At 38.8% G+C, this 20,213-nt stretch overlaps 1 protein-coding gene across 1 annotated transcript in view; it reads left to right on the top strand.

Annotated features, from left to right (window-relative positions):
* Positions 1-20,213, top strand: part of GALNTL6 (polypeptide N-acetylgalactosaminyltransferase like 6) — a gene marked incomplete at its 5' end in the record, with an annotated part of 488,304 nt that overhangs the window by 399,563 nt on the left and 68,528 nt on the right. Inside the window, 2 exons of the mRNA XM_080614349.1 lie at positions 6,971-7,156; positions 12,696-12,879. Coding sequence (XP_080470475.1) covers positions 6,971-7,156; positions 12,696-12,879 — 370 coding nt within the window. The remainder of the gene's footprint in view (positions 1-6,970; positions 7,157-12,695; positions 12,880-20,213) is intronic.

Raw genomic sequence — 20,213 nt, 5'->3', positions numbered from 1 at the left:
TCTTGTTTAGTCTGGTGAAGCAGCAGCTAAGTGGTGATCTAATAGCTGCCCACAGCAGCTTGATTGGGAATTGCACAGATGGCAGAACCAAATTCCTCCTAGTGCTGACAGATGGTGCAATAAGAGACAACAGCCCCAAGATGCATCTTGGAAGTTTAAGGGCAGTATGGCAGTGGAGTAGCTTAACCCCAGGTGTAACCAGGGGAATAGCCCTTTTGGACTCTTCAACTTGACTAGAAAAATTGGTAGCTGACCTGGTAGGTCAGTTACAAAGGTAGTTGCCTTTGCAACATTTCTGTATCCAACCAGCATTTCCAACCAACCTTCTTCAAATAAGAAGCTTAAAAGGAAACTGGAAGAAAGAAAAATGATGTATCAAATTCATGGGCTCACCTTGTATTTACTTTTCAGACTGATTTGTGTTTATGGTAGCATATATAGAGGCAGTGAAAGTAAAAATAATGGCAGTGCACTGGAGAGGACTTTTTTGTCAATTGTTGCAGAAAACAAATAACAACTGAACAACCATAGGCCACTAAGTTTCATTTTTGTGTTTTCTGTTGAACTTGAGACTTAAACTAGACAGAAGCATTTCAGTCACCAAAAGATTAAGCTGAGGTATTCCAGGAAAAATGCATGCTCAAGGCCTCAGGAGAGGAACGGAGAGTATCCTTGCTGATTTTACCTGGGAAGATAATCCCACCTTGCAGTAAAAGACATAAAGTGATGGAAGTCCTTTTCACAATGAGACTCATGGATGTTGCAGAAATGCAGGTTCTTCTATGCAGATTGGGCAAAGCTCTGCTGCTAAAGGGAAAAAAAAAAAAAAAAAAAAAAAAAGAGCATATTCTTGAGCTGGCCTCATTACTGTTGCGTGTCAAAACAGCCATTTGACTGCTTTAATTCTCACCAACAGAATAGTCACTTGCAGATTATTTTACTGACTTAAGATCCCAGACTGCTGTGGCTTTAGCCACATTGCTTCCTCCCATATGCTTGAGCTGAGGTAACAGGAGAGGCCAACACACATTTTCTGCTACTGTAAGTTTTTCTTAAACTATTGTTATATGGCTCATGTTCGGAATGGCAGAACAGCTCAAATTATGTACTTCTCAGTCAATTAAAGTTAAAAAGAAACATTTAGTTCAGATTGCCTATCAGGGCATTTAGCAGGCTCTGTTGCTGTTCTTAATTGACAATTTGAGAGTCAGTGACACTATAACAGAGGTTGTCAGTACTTTGGGACAAAACTTCAAGATGCTACAGGGATGCAGAGGGTAAGAGGTGTTACAGACCTACATTTGGAATGGACCTGCCTGGCTGTACAGGAAAAGGTTTCAACAAAAGCCTTTATTTTCTTTGTATTTTCCTTCCTCTTTCACAGTCCATGCTGCAGTCAAGCAAGTCCTGAAGACCAGCTCCAGCTTTCATGTCATCTTTTAAGTCTTTCTTAACACCTTCTCAATAACCTTGGAGGAACATTGCTTGTCACATAGCACATGTTGCCACAGGGTACCAATGTGGTAATGAAATCTTCCCTGTATGCATCCCGACAAGAGAGAAGAATTGCAGTTCTGCTTCTTACTACTATGATTATTTTTTTTCCTGACAAAGACAGAACCTTGATTTCCAATGTTTCTGGGCACTAAACTAAATAACTGGGTACTCTGATTGTGTAGATCTTTAATTACTAGGGCCAGGCAATTTTGTGCCTGTTATTCTTTTAGAATAACTTCTCCAGAGTTTAAATGAAGACAGAGGAGGCCCACACAAAACAATTACAGCAGAGAATTTGTTTACAGGCTATTGCTAGAAGAGATGTAATGCTTCCCTTTATCATCACTTGTCATAGCAGTGACAGCCTGTAAACCTGCTGCCCATGCATTATTCTTTATTTGTCATCGCCTATGCCAACTCTTGCCCTAGCAGGTGCCTGGCATGTGTCAAACATATGATTCATGGGTTCATTTGATCAACACTGTGAAGAAAAGAGTGATGTATTTTCTTTTAAATTACAAATTAGACATTTGTACGCCATATCCAGTGACAAGGGCTTTGGTTTCTTTATTTGAAGTGCACCATTTATAGCTCACTGTAGAATTTAAACACTGGCTTCTCTATCATGCCTAATTCTGAAAGTTAAATTTATGCAATATTATATCATATAAATGAAACCATCCTGCCTCTCTGTTTTATTGTCATGGCAAGCTTGCTTGAACTGTTTCCTTTAGTAGTAAATGGGCAGAATGTGTTATCCCCTGGACATTTTAAGGACTTTTTATTGCAGGTTGGTTTCTATTTCACACACCACATATACTTTCTTTCAGAGAATCTCTTTAGAATTATAGATTTGCTCTGACATTGATGCACGTTTACTTAGACACTTGCTTTTAAATCATAGAATCATAGAATAAATGTGTATGTGTAATATATAGGTTTTGTGAGGTCCTTCTTTTGGAGATAATATTAGCAATACAATAATTAGACACTGTAAGAAAATGCAGTTGTTCAATACGAAATAAAATGTCATTTGGTGTTTTCTTCTGTGAAAGAAATTTATGGAATTCTGTGAAAAGTTTGTTAGTAATCACAAACACCTAGATCAATTGTTAATCAAAAATTATTCCCAGACAGAGAATTCTAAAGTCTTGTCTAATCTGCTTTAAGCAAGACTTGAGCTGTGAGATTCCCAGGTATTGTCTTTGTCAGAGCATCTGAAACATGGGCTCTTTTATGAAGTAGCTAGCCTTTAAAGCCAGCTGCTGATCACCCTATGATAATACCAGTATATTGAGTAATGCAAGAGTTGCTTTAATGAGTGGTTTAACATGAAAGATATGGTTTTGCTACTTATATAAACAGCAGAAAATACTACAGTTTTCTTAAAAAATACCACTGTTCTACTGTCTGTGGCTTTTACTCTGTGTTTGTTTATGCTTTTAAAGATTTGAAACAGACAGTGCCACAAGACGTTGCAGGGGAAAATACAATATGAGAGCACTTTCATATTGATTTAAGTTAAGAAAATCATTACTTATGGATCCAAAAGGGATTTTTTTTTCCTCCAAGGTATTTTCATTCTCACAACCACATTGGAGTTGCTTGCTGAACTTGAATACTTCATGATGGTTTTGTAGTTATTGAGAAGTCTTTCCAGATAAATTCCTAAACTGTCATCTTGGCCAAATCTCAAAATTAAAGGTAGAGCAGGTATCGTTACTGGCATCTGTTTGACTGTGTCATGACTTCTTGTTAGGATACTACTAACATGTATTTCAACAAGTTTGGATGCCTTATTTATCTCTAGCAATCCATATACTTTGATTTCTATGTAGACTTGATCTTTTTATGTCACTTGTCTAAGCTCTATAAAAATAAACACTTATTACTTCTGTTTTCTTCCTGATTACTTTCAGATATGTCTAAGTGAGGCTGTATTTAGAATTCTGTGTGAACAAGACATGCAAATTTTGTTTGTATTCTTCTGCTTTTTTGTGAGTGTTCTTTAAGTGACAAGGAGAAAATAATAAAATTATTCAACCAGGGGACTAATTGAGTAGATGAAAACAATTTTCAGATGTGTAATTCTGGCCTTAGAAGATGTGCTGCATGTTTTAATGCAGTTCTTCACAAATCCGATGACATGCTGTCTGAAATGTGTGAAGAGTTATCTGAGACAGAGGGAGGAAGGCACTGCAGAGCATTCTTGTTTGTTTCACGGAATTTCAGATATTATTCTTGAAAAAAAAATAAAATTTGAGAAACCTCTTTTCTTGTGTTTGCAAGAAACCTGAAGCAATGAAAGAACAGTACGAATTGCCATTGATTTCATGGAGTTCAAGCCCCAATATTTGATGACAGTCAAATTATTTTATTCAACCCTTTTTCTATTTAAAAATTGATATAATAACAGAAAAGAATGCATCGTAATGTGGGAGTTTACATCATCTCTCACTGATGTGTTTTCCTCACGGTACAGTCACTCAACTTTCACAATTTGCACATTGCGAGATGTGAAAGGAATAAAATTGTCCTTTGTATGAGACTGAATTTCACTGAGTTTATTTAGCCCAAGACAAGTGATAGCAATCAGAATGCATGAAAAGACTGTGTTTGTATTAATTCATTTAAAAATCAGTAGTGGCCATATTCAAACTGTCTATTGCAAGGGACTTTCCTTAGACATTGTGATACCTAACTAGTGAAGGTCCAGTTAAGGTGTGACCTGGAATTTCTATACAGGCAACAAAAAGCCTACCAACACCATGAACAACTTAGACTGCCCAAGTAAGGCTCTTGTTTCTCTCTTATCAGAGAGTTTATGTGCTTAATTGGTAGCTGCCTTCGCATACAAAGGGGGAAACTGCCTAGAACCAGCTCATAGAGAATAGCAAATCATATCTGATACAATGCCAAATTCAGAGCTATGTAGTAGGATTCTGTGATCAGCCAGAGTCTTATCGGTGAACCCAACTCTGAAGGTCGGCAGGTGAAGATGGAGGATTTGCACTGGAGCTATATTGTGAAGTGCTTGCTCCCATAGTTGGAGAGCTGTGTTCAGGCTTAGTAATCTGAATCTTTTTTATTTATACAGTCATCTGTATAGTGTGCAGGAATGTGGTTTTGCTTTTGGTTTAGGGTTCCTATTTTGTGCTATTCAGTGCAAACAATCTTCAGACTTGTGAGTGGAAGAGGTCAGAGGAGAAGGGCTAGATGATGTTAAAGAGCTACAGGAAATTTCCAGTGTCTGAGAACTAACAGAAGCTATGGTCCTAGCAGGTTACATTTGATTTATTTTGGAAATGTGTAATATACTGTCACTTTGAAACAGTTTCATTTTTCAAGGCTATAAGATGATACAATTTACAATCTAGAAAAAAATCCAGACTGACAGCCCTATCAGACTTTCTTATATTACCTGCAAGGTCTTTTCTCTTTGTTTTCAACGCCTGTTGCCCTTCTTCTATATTCCTGCACTATGGGAGTAGCCTCAGTGGAGCTCATAAAAACAGGAAAGCAGTTTGATAAATATATGCTTTAGACAGTCTTGGACGTGGGCACAAAAAGACTCGATTTAACCTCAGTTCAGTCATAATACTGATTTGCAGCTAAAATGAGTCAGAGTGGCATACAGCCATTGTCCCAGTTGGTCTTACAAAGACTACCTTTCAAAGACAGTACATCTCTTGTCATTGTGACTGTTCAGGAATTGTCCTGGTTTTTATTGAGTACGTAAGTAGGAAAATGTAAAAATACTCCTTCAGATGTGGGGAGTGTGCACGGCAAGCTCCCATAAGAGATTTGTGTTCCTAAATGTGAATCTCAGCCCTTGCAACCAAAAAAGGGATACCTCTTTTCCACATATTTCAGAATTTAAATGTGTATTCTTCAATCAACTCCAGAGTAGAGGACAAAATAATTTAGTGTTTATCTGAATGTCATTCTTTATTTTTGTTGTCTCAGACTTGGCCTTCCTTGCTTGATCTAATACTTCTCCCAGATATTACTATGGACACAGACCACTCTATTGACTCACCAGGTCTCCAGCGTTAAGTTTCTTCTCCCCAGACCCCCACCTGTACTGTAATCCTTGCAGGCTAATATTCCCAGGTCTCAGACTGCTCCCTCTTCTGTGTCAGTGTACATCAGGATTGCTCAGTGTGCAATACCATGCAGTACTCTCCCACTAAATACATATAACTACACACCGGTTTCTACTCCTTCCTTTTTTTGCAGGTAGATTGGAGAAGTCTTTTGTGCCGATCAGCTAGGAAGGAAAGGAACAGAGACAGGGAGGGGCATGTGCAGAGAGCTCTGTTTCAGTGGAGCTTGATTTTATTTTAACACAAGGTCCTGTATTCTCTGTGTTGTGGCTCGTTTGCTTGTTGCCTTTAATCTATGTGTCAGCATTATACGCTCCACTGTACTGCTAAATGGTAGTCCTTTCAGGTAGTCTGTGGCAAACTTCTTGCGATCTGTAATGATGTAAGGTCTGGATCGGAGCCTGTGCTGACGATACAAGTCCAAAGAATTAGTAGGCTGGTATGAGAAGCAGTCATAACCTGGCAGACACATTTTGATGAGACTTAGCTTGAAACCCCTAGCATCACTGGATACGGCTTATCACGAGTTTTAATTATGGAACACTAGGCTTTTCTCTCTCTCTTTCCCTGATTTTTCCAGGGTAATGAGTCTGACAAGCTGAGGTGTTATATCAAAGACAAAAGATCAGGATTTCTGTTGTAGATGTATTTAGGAAGAGGCAAAACTGTAGGGTGTCTTTTATCATTGGGGGTTTTTTTATGATTCTGTGTGTGTGTTTCTAGTCAGAAGAAAAAATGTTCCCAAAGATGCTGTTTTGTGATACAAACAGACCCGGATTATGTAGATAAAAGAACCTATCAATTACTCTACATTTGCAGCTTAATTTTATTAGGAAGTCAGCTGTCCATTTGCTTCACGCTGGCACCCAACTATTAAGATCTTCCTTCAGGTCTGTTTCCCTTCACATTACAAAAACAATCTAATCATGCTAGTTTAATACTTACTTTTTTAAAAATTTATTTCCATGCATAGTTCTTCATAATTAGTTGATATAGGAAACCCTCTTGGAAAGGACACTGTTTATAAAACAGCATGCCAGAATGTTTATCTGGCCTTGGGCTGCAGGAACCAGAGGATGGATGAATATCCTGCAGTTGTTTTGGCCATGATTATATCATGGATGGCAGGTTGCCAGTAGCAACTGCAGTAAAAGGTCCAGAGTGTCAGTGTCTTCCTCTGTGTGATAAAATAGAGACCATTTACACTTTCCAAACTGTCTCAGGAAGGATTTGTGGCAGATTTTGGAGGACTTGAAGTGATGAAAGATGGAAGTAGATAAGCTGCTTGCAGGTTATATGCCAACCTATCTTTCTATTGGCTCCTCCAGGCCTGGCACCACTGATGTTCTTTTTGCCCTTCTTTCTAGAACATTTAAAAGAGAAGCTGGAGGAATACATGGTCCGTTTTGGCAAAGTGAGGATTGTACGTACCAAGAAACGAGAAGGGCTCATTCGGACCAGACTGCTAGGAGCCTCGCTGGCTAGAGGAGAAGTCTTGACATTTCTGGATTCCCATTGTGAAGTCAACGTGAATTGGCTGCCTCCCTTGCTTAGTAAGTGTACGAGCATTCATCAGCCATTAAAATTAGAGCATACAGTACAGCTTAAGCATTCAAAGCCATGTCCCACAATAAGCAGGATTTGCACTATACAGAAATGTTTGGAGCTCTGCTGCAGTTTCTGAAGAGTCAGTACAAGACAGAACTCTGAGAAATGCGACCAGCTCTGTTTTATGGTTCTTGTGAATAAAGAGCTGGTAAAATTTTGGAGTATCATTTTGGCCTATTACAGTTACAATTTAGTTTGTTATTACCGCTACAAAATACACTACTAAATCTAGTAGCATGGTATGCCTTTACTATACACCTGTAAACTTTTGCTATGCAGGTATTGTACTTCTTCCTAGTCCTCCACATTCCATTAAAACAGCTTTTACTGTAAATGTAGCTAAGACCTCAGAGTTAAATCCAATAACAACTGCATTCACAATAGGAAGCTCAGAAAGAATGATTTGCTATTGACTGCTTTGCTGGATTCCAGCTGCAGCCAGCAAAGCTCCATTAGTCAAAGGAATGGAAAGAATCAATTGTTGTAGTCTAGGATTTCACTTCAGGAAACAATGTCCTATTTTCTACACACTTGAGTGCATGCAAAGAGTATGTGCTTTGCAAAGTGAGTGCTTTTTTGCTAGCAAAACCAAAGAAAATTTCTGAGTTTACTATGGAAGATATTTGTATTAATTAGAAGAGTATGTCGTAAGTACAGGACAGGATAGGTTTTCACGAATTAATGGTTATTGTTTCTTGAATTTTGTTGTTAGAACCATTTGGCCACATAATAAGGTGATAAAGTATTTGCAGTCAAGAAGAAATGATGTTCTGCTAATGAACTGTCACTTGAGACCAAAAAAAAAAAAAAAACCAACCAAAAAACCCCAAAATAACCAACCAAAACCAATTGTGTAGTAACTAGTTTTTCTTCTTCAGATCAATAGCAAAATAATGTACAAAATTCCAAATTTATTTCCATTCTAGCTTCTTTATCAAATTACACATATAGTCCTACCTCTTTTTTCCATTTGTCCTTAAGCACAGCATCAGCATTCTTTTTAAAAACTTCCATCTTTGTGTAGAGCCTAAATAGCATAAAGGAGCAGGGAGAAGTTTCAACGAGCCTTCCACAAACATCTATAAACAAGTAGATATTAAACACTCTGGAGTACTCTACATATACAGCCACCATTCCTCCGCTTTCTGATTTTGCCACACTGTGCATAATACATTGCTACTAATGAAAAAATCTCCAGCAGACTCTCACACTTCTCCCCTGAAATCTTTTGCTATGTTACTGCAGATGAGATGTAGACATTCTATTTTGCTAACTTAGACATGGGAAAATTGCAAGTTGCAAAGCCAGTTCCTTTTCTTGATTTCTTGTCTGAAATGAAGGTACGTCTATCTGGGTTTCACACTATAAAAACTGAAAAATAAATAGAATGGTCCCAAAGTATTCATAATTGCAGTTAGGTTGCAGTTGGGTATTGAACTGATGATTGCAACCCTCAGCCTCATGCCAGAGAACTGGACAGATGAGAGGCTTCATCAGGGACCAGGTCCCAGTTCTGCTTAGTTCTCATGTTCCACATATCATTCTCATTTCACATATAGTACAAATACCCATAGCTAACCAGCCAGAGGATCTAGAAATTAATCTTTAGGAATACTGGAACCGAGAATCAACAGGCATAATTTTTAAAGAAAATGTGGAGTATTACATAAAGAAGGACAACTGGAAAATGAACACACAGCTTTTAAGGATGCCCTGTGCCTTTTTTTTCCTAAAGGGATAAGAAAACTTTCTCATATCCCATAGGTGGCAAATATTTACTATACTGAAATCAGAGGACAACCAGCTACTAATAAAAGTAAAGTTAATGAATTTTTGCAAGTGTTTATCTGAAGATCTACCTTGTGATTCATTTAGCACTGCATGTGACTGAATGTCATTCAAGGAAACCACAACAGAGGATATATTATGTATTTATTGCTTTGAAGCTGCCTTATTTTAGCTCTGATTTATCTATCACATGCAGTGAGAAGTCCTCAACAGGAGCGCAGTTCAACCCTGCTCTGGAGTTGCCTCTGAAGAAGTGCAGTGGTTTCCGCTGTTCCAAACCAGATTTTATTCAAAATGAGACCTGAGATGAGAAAACCAAGAGCAATCACATAAAAACAGTTCTCAACGTTATTTAGTCACCTAACTTATATTTTCAGAATTGACTGTCAGGAAGACAGTTATTTTAGTACTTGTTAGGTATCTAAATAGCTTTGTGGTGCTGAGCCACAGCTGATTTCAGTTACAGTCCTTTGTTTTCTTAAAAACAGGTGCAACATGTTTTTCTTTATTTTCCTTAAGCTTTATTTAGTTTATTTCTTTAGCTTAAATGGGCTTCTAAACTGACAAAAACAACTTTCAGATCTCAGAGAGTTTAGCCTGATATTCACAGAGCAGGTAGCTGTGGTCATGTAAAAATGTTGGCAAACACAGCTGTTCGTTATCACTCCTCAATAGTATATAGTCAGCAGAAGGAAAGATGTGACTTGGGCTCCAGCTGCTGTAGTTAAGAATCTAGTATAGTGTGAAATCACTGTTACTGCAGGTAAGAAACTTCAGCAGCAAACCAGCTGAAAGATGAAGGCATATCTTTCCTTCTGCTGATGTTGCTGTAGGAGGGGAGATGGATAATAGATACGTTAGTAATGCCACACACTACAAGAACTAGTTTTGTTAAAATAGGGTTTTTTTCTGACCAAGACTTAAGACTATATCATTATTAGATCATGCTTAGCAAGTTATCAAGATACCTGCTAGCTACAGCTCCACAACATTATATAATGCATCACTTGCCAGTGGGGATACTAAGAGTACAAGTACTTATGACAACTCAGATAACAAGAGATAATTTGCTGAGCCATTCAGATGTTGTCACCATCTGTAACAGCATATTCAATTAGGAAAATAAGAGTGTTTCCAATGTGGCATTGTTACTTTATAACCAGGCCAGTTTGAAACCAGTGCTTGAAATTAAAGGGGTGCATCTTTCTCGTAAAGATAAAACCTAGGCTTTTGAGATACTGACTTATCCAGTATATTGAAAACTTCTGTTTATTGCCACATATGCACACTCTGCTTCATACTCTAAGTGCTGAATTCAAATATATATGTATATATTGCTTAAAACTGCAAGGGAGAAACTTCTGTGCAACTGATGTTTCCTCTTGTTCCTAGGCTTTCCCTCAAATCTGCAAGATTTTTACATGTATGATGGTGCTTATCTCTCTGTTCTTCCCTTTAACTGCAGCATATATGCATTGACATAATACACGGAAATTTTCAGAACATAGGAATTCAGGACATAGGAATGTGTGACAGGATGATGAGTAAATGCAGTGGAAAAGAAATACTGTAAAGTATTTCAGCTGTGGCTTTCAGTTTCTTGCAGAGGAGCAGGTGGGATAAAGAGCAGCGGCTGACAAAGGCAGCAGCATGTTCACATCTGTTAAGCTATGGTACCAGTGCTCTTGTGAAATGTCAGGTAGCCCTACAGCCCTTTTTTCTGTTTCCTAAATTCATATTGGGCTTACATTTAAGCCTAAGAAGTATGTATGCAAAATATATTTTAGGCATACTGAAAGAAACATTCAGGCTGTAAGTTTGATTTGCTGCCTTTGTTGTGCACAACTACAAGCACTTTGGTTTCTTCAAAAGTCAAGATATTCCTGTGGTTCCTCATCTTCTCTAAAACGTTTTGTGGGCTGAGAAGTAGGTTCTGCAGAAGCACACAAGAACAGGCAGGTAAGCATCATCTTACTTGCAAAATTGTTGCAGAGTTGTACAAATGAAGACTGGGGTTGAGTTTAGTCATTCCTCAAATAATTTTCCCCCTGGCTATTTCTGTGTGTGACTTAGAGAGTTCCAATCCTTCAGTCTATTTAAGGCTACAGCTTTTAAAGATCAAGAGAATTATGCTAATGTATTATGGGTCTAACTTTGACCTGCTCCAGCCAAATCAATCCCATTTAGTTTTGTTCCTCCAATCAATTTAGAAAGGAGGGATCAGAGACAGATTATTATAACTATTAGCAGGACCATCACAGGAAAGAGGTTATGTAAAAATGACTTTACATAATGATTACAGATAGCACTACATAGTATACCAGTGAATGAAATTATATTTGGCAATAGCAACGGTAATGCAGCCATTATGTCTGAGATGAGTTTCCTATAATTTTGTGAGAGCCTGTGCTTTAAATTTATTTCACTATTAAAGGATAAGAATGTAAAAAACTGCTGAATTTCCAAGCACAATAATTTCTCACTAGCAGTCGGCGTTGTTCCCCCATCTGGACAGTCTATAAACAGCAACTGAGACTAAATATGGAAACTAGAGACGTTTCACTAAAATAATCTTTTTTCTTAATTTTAATCCTTCAGAAGCACAGAAGCAGAGTCTGTATTACTAATCCTTACATCACGATTACCTGCCTTCCTATCTAAGTGTTTGTTCCACACTCAGCCCTCTGATTTTTTTTGAGGTATTATCAAGCACCAGTGAAATCTAATCCTTAAAAACAAAAACCAAGTTTTACCCCTACTCCCTACAGTGTAAGAGACTAAGCTATCATTCAGAGAAAAAGCTTTATTATACTTGGAATGTTAAGATTTTGTTTCCTCAAGAGTTCACATAGGTTTTCTACAGTACAGATTTTCCCTGTACTTCCTAATTTCAAATGATTATTCTTCTGCTTATTCTTGCAGTTGGAATGTCTTCTTTACTTTTGTTTCTTTTCTGAGGAGCTGTGTGGGATTAAGCAGCAGGAATTACCAAAGCAGAGTCAGACTCACCCTGCCCTTATACTATACGTGGGAATTTGATTTAGCTTCACACTTCTCTTATTTTTTTCCAAAAAAGCAAAAAAGGAATTCGTTTCTTTGGAAAATAAATGAGTAAGAACAACACTGTGGGGCCTTCTTTATATCTCAAAGACTGGTACAAAACAAATAGGATGCAAGCCCTGTTTTGTTCATGTTGGAGTTTGCCTTTAATTTGTAGCTTTTGATCTCAAAGCTGATGCACACTAGCGCCACAGGAACAGCAGCTGAATGGTTACAAGGGCTGAGATTCACATTTAGGAACACAAATCTTTCTCATGGGAGCTTGCCGTGCATACTCCCCACATCTGAAGGAGTATTTTTACATTTTGCTTGCTGGCTTGTTCTGTAGCTGACAGATTGGGGACAGCTCAGAGTAGCAAAGTGACAGAGATATAGATGACTGGACTCCTGTGGGTCTCACAGGGATATGCCTCCCTTTAAAGAACTGTAAATGCTTATAATCATTGCCCAACTGCATTAAGTCCACTTTAGATGAAGGTTTGATACAGATTTGAAAAATGAAATTATTTGGGGGCCACAGGGCACAAAGCAAGCAATCTTCAAACATCAGAAAAACCTGTGGGATTCACTTTGCAGTAATATGATAGATGGCTTGACTAGACATGCCATTTCCTATTTTCTACTTTCATTTTTCAGACCAGATTGCACTAAACCACAAAACCATCGTGTGTCCTATGATCGATGTCATTGACCACAATCACTTTGGCTACGAGGCACAGGCGGGGGATGCCATGCGAGGAGCTTTTGACTGGGAAATGTACTACAAAAGAATACCGATTCCTCCAGAGCTCCAGAGAGCTGATCCCAGCGACCCCTTTGAGTAAGTAGTGATAAAGGGGAGAGTCCTCAACATAAAAAGGACATGGAACTGTTGGAACAAGTCCAGAGGAGGGCCACGAGGATGATCAGGGGACTGGAGCAGCTCCCGTATGAAGACAGGCTGAGAAAGTTGGGGTTGTTCAGCCTGGAGAAGAGAAGGCTGCATGGAGACCTCATAGCAGCCTTCCAGTATCTGAAGGGGGCCTACAAGGATGCTGGGGATGGACTCTTCATCAGGGACTGTAGTGACAGGACAAGGGGTAACGGGTTCAAACTTAAACAGGGGAAGTTCAGATTGGATATAAGGAAGAAATTCTTTACTGTGAGGATAGTGAGGCACTGGAATGGGTTGCCCAGGGACGTTGTGAATGCTTGGGGGTGTTCAAGGCCAGGTTGGACAGAGCCTTGGGTGGCATGGTTTAGTGTGAGGTGTCCCTGCCCATGGCAGGGGGGTTGGAACTAGATGATCTTAAGGTCCTTTCCAACCCTAACTATTCTATGATTCTATGAAGCACAACAAGCAAAGAAGGCAACAGTAGCAGAAGTATCCAAGCCCAGAAATATTCGTGTAGGGGCCATTTCATACTAATGGAAGGTCATAGAAGCAAACAACTTCTGTACATGTTTATGAAACCCCAAAACTAAGAAAAAGATCAGGATAACAAGTTGCAGGATTCACAAGCTGTGCCTGGAAATACAAACCTTCCACACCTTTTCTGGCCCAGTGGTTGTACGTTAAAGAAAGAGGCACATACTGGTAATAAAGAGAAATTATTGGCATTGGACAAGGAGTGAATGTGACTGCAGTTATTCTGTTTATTCCACAGAGCACTGAACAGACTTTAGTTTAATGTTTTATTTGCTGGAGATTGATGCAATGCATGCATCAATAGCTGAGTCCACATTCTGCCAGCAGATGCTTTGTTTATGACTGGTGATATTGCTACTGTATATGTATTGCTGTAACTTAAACACAGAGCTGTCAAACCTGAACAGTGTCAAGCTGATTTTTAAATAAATTGTTATAAGCCAGCCAGTATTGTATACATAAGCTCTTTCTCAGGAATGATCATCTACTTTTCACAAAAGTAGATCTTTTTCTGTTATTTTAATTATTCTCATGTAAGAATCAGCTAGGATTAATCCTCATCAGCAGAGAAGACAGACAGACAGACAGACATGATTCAATGTGACAGTCTCCAGGGCTCTCACAGAGCTTGGATCCTTGCAGGACTGGCAGCAGGACTGGCTCTGACGCTGTCATTAGCCCTGGCTGAAGCTCACTGCAAGTTTTGGCAGTTTAAAACTCAGCATTTTCCCCTCCCCAAAACAAAACCTGGAAACAACAGCAACAGGAAACTTCTGTCTCTGTCCAAGACTCTGCTCTATTTTGAAGTAATAGATCCAATTCATGCAGAAATTGACCCTTATGTCAAGGGAATGACTAGATGGGTATAGGGAGAAATAGGTAATTGTGACATTCACTGGGCTTATTTTCATTATTCTGCTTGTTCCTTTTTGCTTATCTCCATTATTCTGCTTGTTCCTTTTTACTTATCTCCATCTAGACTCATCAGTCTTCATCTTGTATTAATGTAAGTCCTGATGAAATACTTTCCATCAGCTGCCAATGTAACCACTCTATGACATAGATGCAGTTAGTGCAATCACATAGCACTCCAGAGCTTCTAGAGCCTCCCTTTCTCTTCCACAAGTCTTCCTGGTCTTCTGAGCAGCTGTAATTTCTTTCTACTTACTGAAAACCACCTAGCACATCATGTAATTTGGTTCAGCATTCAAAGTTTGTATATAAGTAAAAATCCTATATTGCTAGGGTTACTTATCTGCTATTTCACCCATTTACAGTTTGTTGTATGCATCTTTCAAAGACAAGAAAGGACTGAAGAGGATGCATTTGTAGGACACTTCCTAGAACGGACATGTCTTTGTGCAGTACAGAACAGATGTGATTGTTTTGCATGAACTGTTGTTACGATCAGCCTGGCAGCAGGTGATGCTCATCTCGCCATGCCTGCATTCATAAGATACACAAATGGCTTCACAAGGAGTAACATAAAGGACAATGCGACCTGTAATCTCTCGCAATCTGAGTTCTTGTTTCCCCAGAGAAGTGAAAAGACTTCCTAGTTCTTACACAAATCAGTGAGAGCCTTCGTTTTCACCATGACAGTATCTGCATCAGAGTAATGCAGGTGGAAAGGCAGCATTGCACATGAATCAGTATGTCCAACTCCACGCATGGCAGCATGATTGAAGGCTGGTGGAGCTAGGACAATAACTTTGCTCAAAAGTACCCTCTTCCTATAGGAAGGTGAGGGTTTAGATGTGTTTTAAATAATCAGTATGAATTTTGCTTCAGGGAGGAATTATTTTCTAATTCAGAGTCAGTACTGCTTTTCTCCTAGGGCCTTCTCTGTTGACACCTTGAGCTTTTAATACCTTGCTTACAACAAGTACAGTAAAAATTACAAACTATTTTAGATATCAGCAATTTAATTGACCAAGACAAGTTCTATAGAATTTAAGATACAGAACAATTTTCCTGTGCATATACGCTAAAGCTAGAAATGGCTTCAGCCAGCACCACAGTCATTATGTTATTTTTTTTATAAGCAGTAGGGTTGGGTTTTTTTATTTATTTAGGTTAAATATTTTACTATTGGTATCCTAATAGCTTTATTTCTTGCCAGCAGCATCAGATTTGAGCTGATCCTTAATGAACTGGAAAACTGCCAGCATTTTTAGTAAAACACCAACAAATAATAGGTACGTGATCCAAAAATTGTGCTGATGAGTTTTTTCCCTGACTTAAAATGCCAACTCAGTACATGTGTTAAGCAGAAAAGATCACATTAGCCTAAGAACTGAAGTACATAAAACCAAATCAAACGATGGAAGACCTAAGACCAGTCATTATGTTATCTGAATTATAGTATCTGAATGATATATGGCTTTCTGTTTGCACTCATGAGATCCCACTTGGAGTACTGGGTACAGTTCTGGTGTCCCCAACAGAAGGAGGACATGGAGCTGCTGGAGCAAGTCCAGAGGAGAGCCATGGGGATGATAAGGGGGCTGGAGCACCTTTCATATGAAAACAGGCTCAGAAGAGAAGGCTGCATGGAGACCTCATAGCAGCCTTCCAGTATCTGAAGGGGGCCTACAAGGATGCTGGAGAGGGACTCTTCATTAGGGAAAGTTCAGGTTAGATATAAGGAAGAGGTTCTTTACTGTGAGGGTGGTGAGGCACTGGAAGAGGTTGCCCAAAGAAGTTGTGAATGCCCATCACTGGCAGAGTTCAAGGCCAGGTTGGACAGAGCCATGAGCAACCTGGTCTAGTGTGAGGTGTCCCTGCCCATGGCAGGGGGTTGTAACTAGATGATCTTAGTGTCCTTTCCAACCCTAACCATTCTATGATAAATACTGCTGCAGCAAACATCAGCTATTTGCTGTTGACACCAGAAACTGAAGTGATGTCAGATAGGCTTTTGGTTTGACAGTATCATGGAGCTCACTGAGCTCCAGTGCCAGGTGTGGCAGTGTTTCTAGAATTAATTTTTCCCTGCTTTTATTTTTTTTTTTTTTAAATGTACTCCACTTCGGTTAGTGTTTGACAGGTACTCTCCTACTGGATGCTATCTATGTGGACACAGTCTTCCAGTTCAAATGCCTCATGTGAAGAATCTAGACATTCTCATCCATTTGTAGTGTGAGCCTGGGGATGGTTTATTGTTCATTCACTTACAGTGCTGCTCAGGCATCATCTCCACCCTTTGCTGTGATAGAACTTAAAGTTTCATTTCAGATCTCAGCTTTTCCTGATGTACACCCACACCCATCCTCAGGCAACCTACAGCTGTTCACGACAAGTAGCTTTACACCATGATTTGGCTTGATGTTTATGACTTTAGGGCTGTACTGCTTCCAGCCTACCCAGTGTCAAATTCTGGTACAGATGAGCCAGCCTGGGAGACGGGTGACAAATTTGTGACATCATTGGGGTTAGGCTGCATTCATCTCCAAAATGTATCAGTTTGGTTCACATGTAGTGTGTTACCAGCCACTCCAAGTTTTCCATAGGTTTTGCTTGAACCAAACTATAAAACGCGGTTCTAATTGAAGCTCCTATGTGAATTACTGGCTATTTCTCTGTGCTCATTGTAGTGTATAAGAAAGTTTAGCAACTATTGCATAAATGGATATAGAGCAGCCTTTAAGATTATCTGTTTTTCTCAAAGATCTGTGTTGCCGTTTTTTTAGGATGCGTTGAATCCTTAGAAGCATGGAAGTTGGACTTCACCCCTATAAAATGTTGCCTTCCCATCCAGAGGCTAAATCTGTGAACTCCGTGTCAATTTCCCTTTTTCATGTGCCACAGAAACAGCAGAAGTTTTACACTGCATTCAATTGACATGCCACTTTTGCAGCTCATGACAATTGGCTTTAGTGATTTTTCTCTTGTGATTCATGTTCGACTACCCCAATATATTCTGAAGGGGCTTCGTGCTATTTTCCTCTAATGCATTCAGGGTTGTATAAAAGACACAGAGCAAATTGGTGTCCTGATGTATTTTGGGAAATTGTCAGGCAATTATCACCATGTCATGATGATGCTTATGGTCTAGATCCAGGGTCAATGATTATTCAGCAGAATTTGAGATGACTTGGGAAATTATCTTCTAATATAAAGAGGGAGGACCAGAGATGTTTACCTCCTTTGTGACAAGGATGACCTTAGCTTATTGTCTCTCACTGGTTTGTTTCTTTATCATGACAGAGATTTGAAAGCATTCCCTCAAGGGACATGTAGATTTAGGATATAAGAGTGTGCTCTTGTGTGGCTGTTTCTTTCTGTGGTGCAACCACTTTAGTCTCTGGGGGAATTTGCCTAACCCAAGCAATTGCCACTTAAACTAATAGGGTTACCTTGTTACTATAATGGACTGTGATATACAGCATGTCAGTTTGTATGATTTAATAGCCTGTCTGGGCTAAAAGCTCTGTGGAAGTTTAAAACAGAGGTTTGATATGCTCAGGCTTGTGGGGATGACTGCCCTTTACTTCCTGGCAGCACTTAGATTACATCAATTTGTGTTATCACATGCCTGATCTGAAAATCGGCATCAGTGTCCATCCATGCCAGCAGCAGCATATCTTTAACCAGGCAAGAAAACATCAACAATTCAACTCAAAAAAATATTTGTAAAAAAAAAAAAAAAAAAAAAGGAGAAAAAACCCACAAGATAATGGAGAGGATTAATGTAGCACCAATCAACTAGGGTAGGAAAGGGCTGCACAGCTCCTTGGAGCAGTTTTATGGTGGTGTAACTTTATGATTCAGGAGAGAGAGGGAAACGTACAGCTGAGATCTAACAGCATTGCTATTGAATTGCAACTCAAGATGGATTGCAACTCAAGATGGAAATCTTAACTGATGAGAGAAGTGTTGTGCTGTTTATTGGATGCCAAGACTTCTAGCACCTCTTTGGGAAAGTTAGTTTTTTTGGTTTATGACCACTCCTTACTCTCCAAGAGTTCCTTGTTTGCCTTCTGATGTAAAGCTGTCATCTCCAGATGTCACTGAAAGGAAACAAAGCTGAAGAATCATACTATTCTTGCAAAGGACCAGGACAGAAGTTTGACAAATCCTGAGCTAGCCAAGGAAGTAGAAGCAACTTTGATGAGGCATTTTAGTTCCTGTACTCAGTTTCCTATTTATAAAATAGGAATCATTCCACCATTGCAAGTCCACTTTGCATATGAGTCTGGCAAAGGTTATAGGATTGAGGTCTCACAGTTATAGGGGCTGCTTATGGTTTATGGATGTACTTTCTGGTAAAATTTCAGACATGCTTAGGGGATAAAATTAGGCAATCGATACATTTTTCTCTTCTCTTTCATCACAAACTCTCAAACTTGGATGTAATGTGTGACCTTAAAGTAACCAGGAAGATTACATGGCCCTTTCTGCCGAATTGCATATCTAAAATCATATTATTATTATGCAAGCTGTTGTCAGCATGCTCTTTTATTTGAATTGACATACTCTCAGAAACAATCTCTTTCTGCAGCTCCTTACTTTCAGTCCTTATATGTACTTTTTACAACATATTGGTGCAAAGAAAGTCTTTGCTAAGACTACATTTCAAATCTGACAAGCACTTTTACAATTTTATTATCATTTTCCAAAGTTTAGAAAGTGCTTTGGACAATGATTTCTGTTCTATGGCTCCCAGAGCTTTATAGTCTGTCTTTTATGACTGATTTCTGCCTATAAACATATTCATAAAACCTCTCACAACCAGAAACAATCGTCTATTTTTATAAAGCCTAAGTATAATCTACTGTTTTGAACTGTGCTACAGGAATGTTTGATACAAAGACATTATCCTGCAGAGAAGCAGTCTCCAACCAGTGTGAGTTTGTGTAATTTAAGGTCTTGATTTATTGTTTTTACAAGCTGTGGTCTGTAGAAGACTGTTCGTGGAGATAACAATAGTGGAGATAACAATAGCTTTTACAAACTGCCATCCACCCATAGCACTAGCACAGTGAAGACATGCATATTCAGGGTAGAGGTTCTGTACAACCAGTACATTTTCTCTGAAGGCCAGTTCAGAAGAGAGAGCTCTACAGAGAGTGTAACCTGTCAGAATAAAATTTAAAAATCATTAAAAAAACAAGCAACCAAGGATTAAAAGCCATTGCTGGTATAATTTTTTGAACCTCACAAGAGTCACTCAAGGGATTATTTGAGTCCTACATAGTAGTTGAAATGGGTAGATTCAGGTTTGATACACAACACTTCAATGTTGCTAGTGACTTATGCCTTCCAAGATGAAAAGGAACTCATTTTGTTCAAAATGTTCATAATTCGCGATGAATGTAGAGTTTCTAGAGCTGTTTGACTGCCACTTAACACAAGTATTAACTTTAGAGCTTGACATATGCTGAGGCAAATTCATAGAGTAGGTCACCATAACTACCAATAATTAGAAAACTAAGTCATTTCTGGATTTCTGGACTGAGATGGTGGCCAAGAAGAACACAGAAAGGTGTTGCTCAGTGCATACGCGTGAGCTATTTAACGCTATCAACATGCTATTGATACAGATGACTTGGCATTCAAAATTATAAAATCATCTCCAAAAAATTTTCCATTAAAAAAAAAGGAAATCACTCTTTTAAAATAATTATTTCTGTTCTTAATTGTGTATTTTCAAGCCATTTGCTCTAGAACTTTCATGCAGGATTTGGTGACACCTATTGGTACTAAGAAACAGAAAACCAAGACTCTTCTCTTATTTTTATAGT

Source organism: Psittacula echo (genome assembly GCF_963264785.1).
Source record: "Psittacula echo genome assembly, chromosome: 1".
NCBI classification, from domain to species: domain Eukaryota; kingdom Metazoa; phylum Chordata; class Aves; order Psittaciformes; family Psittacidae; genus Psittacula; species Psittacula echo.
The sequence above is the reverse complement of the archived record's forward strand: the minus strand, read 5'-3'. Positions and strand labels throughout refer to the sequence as shown.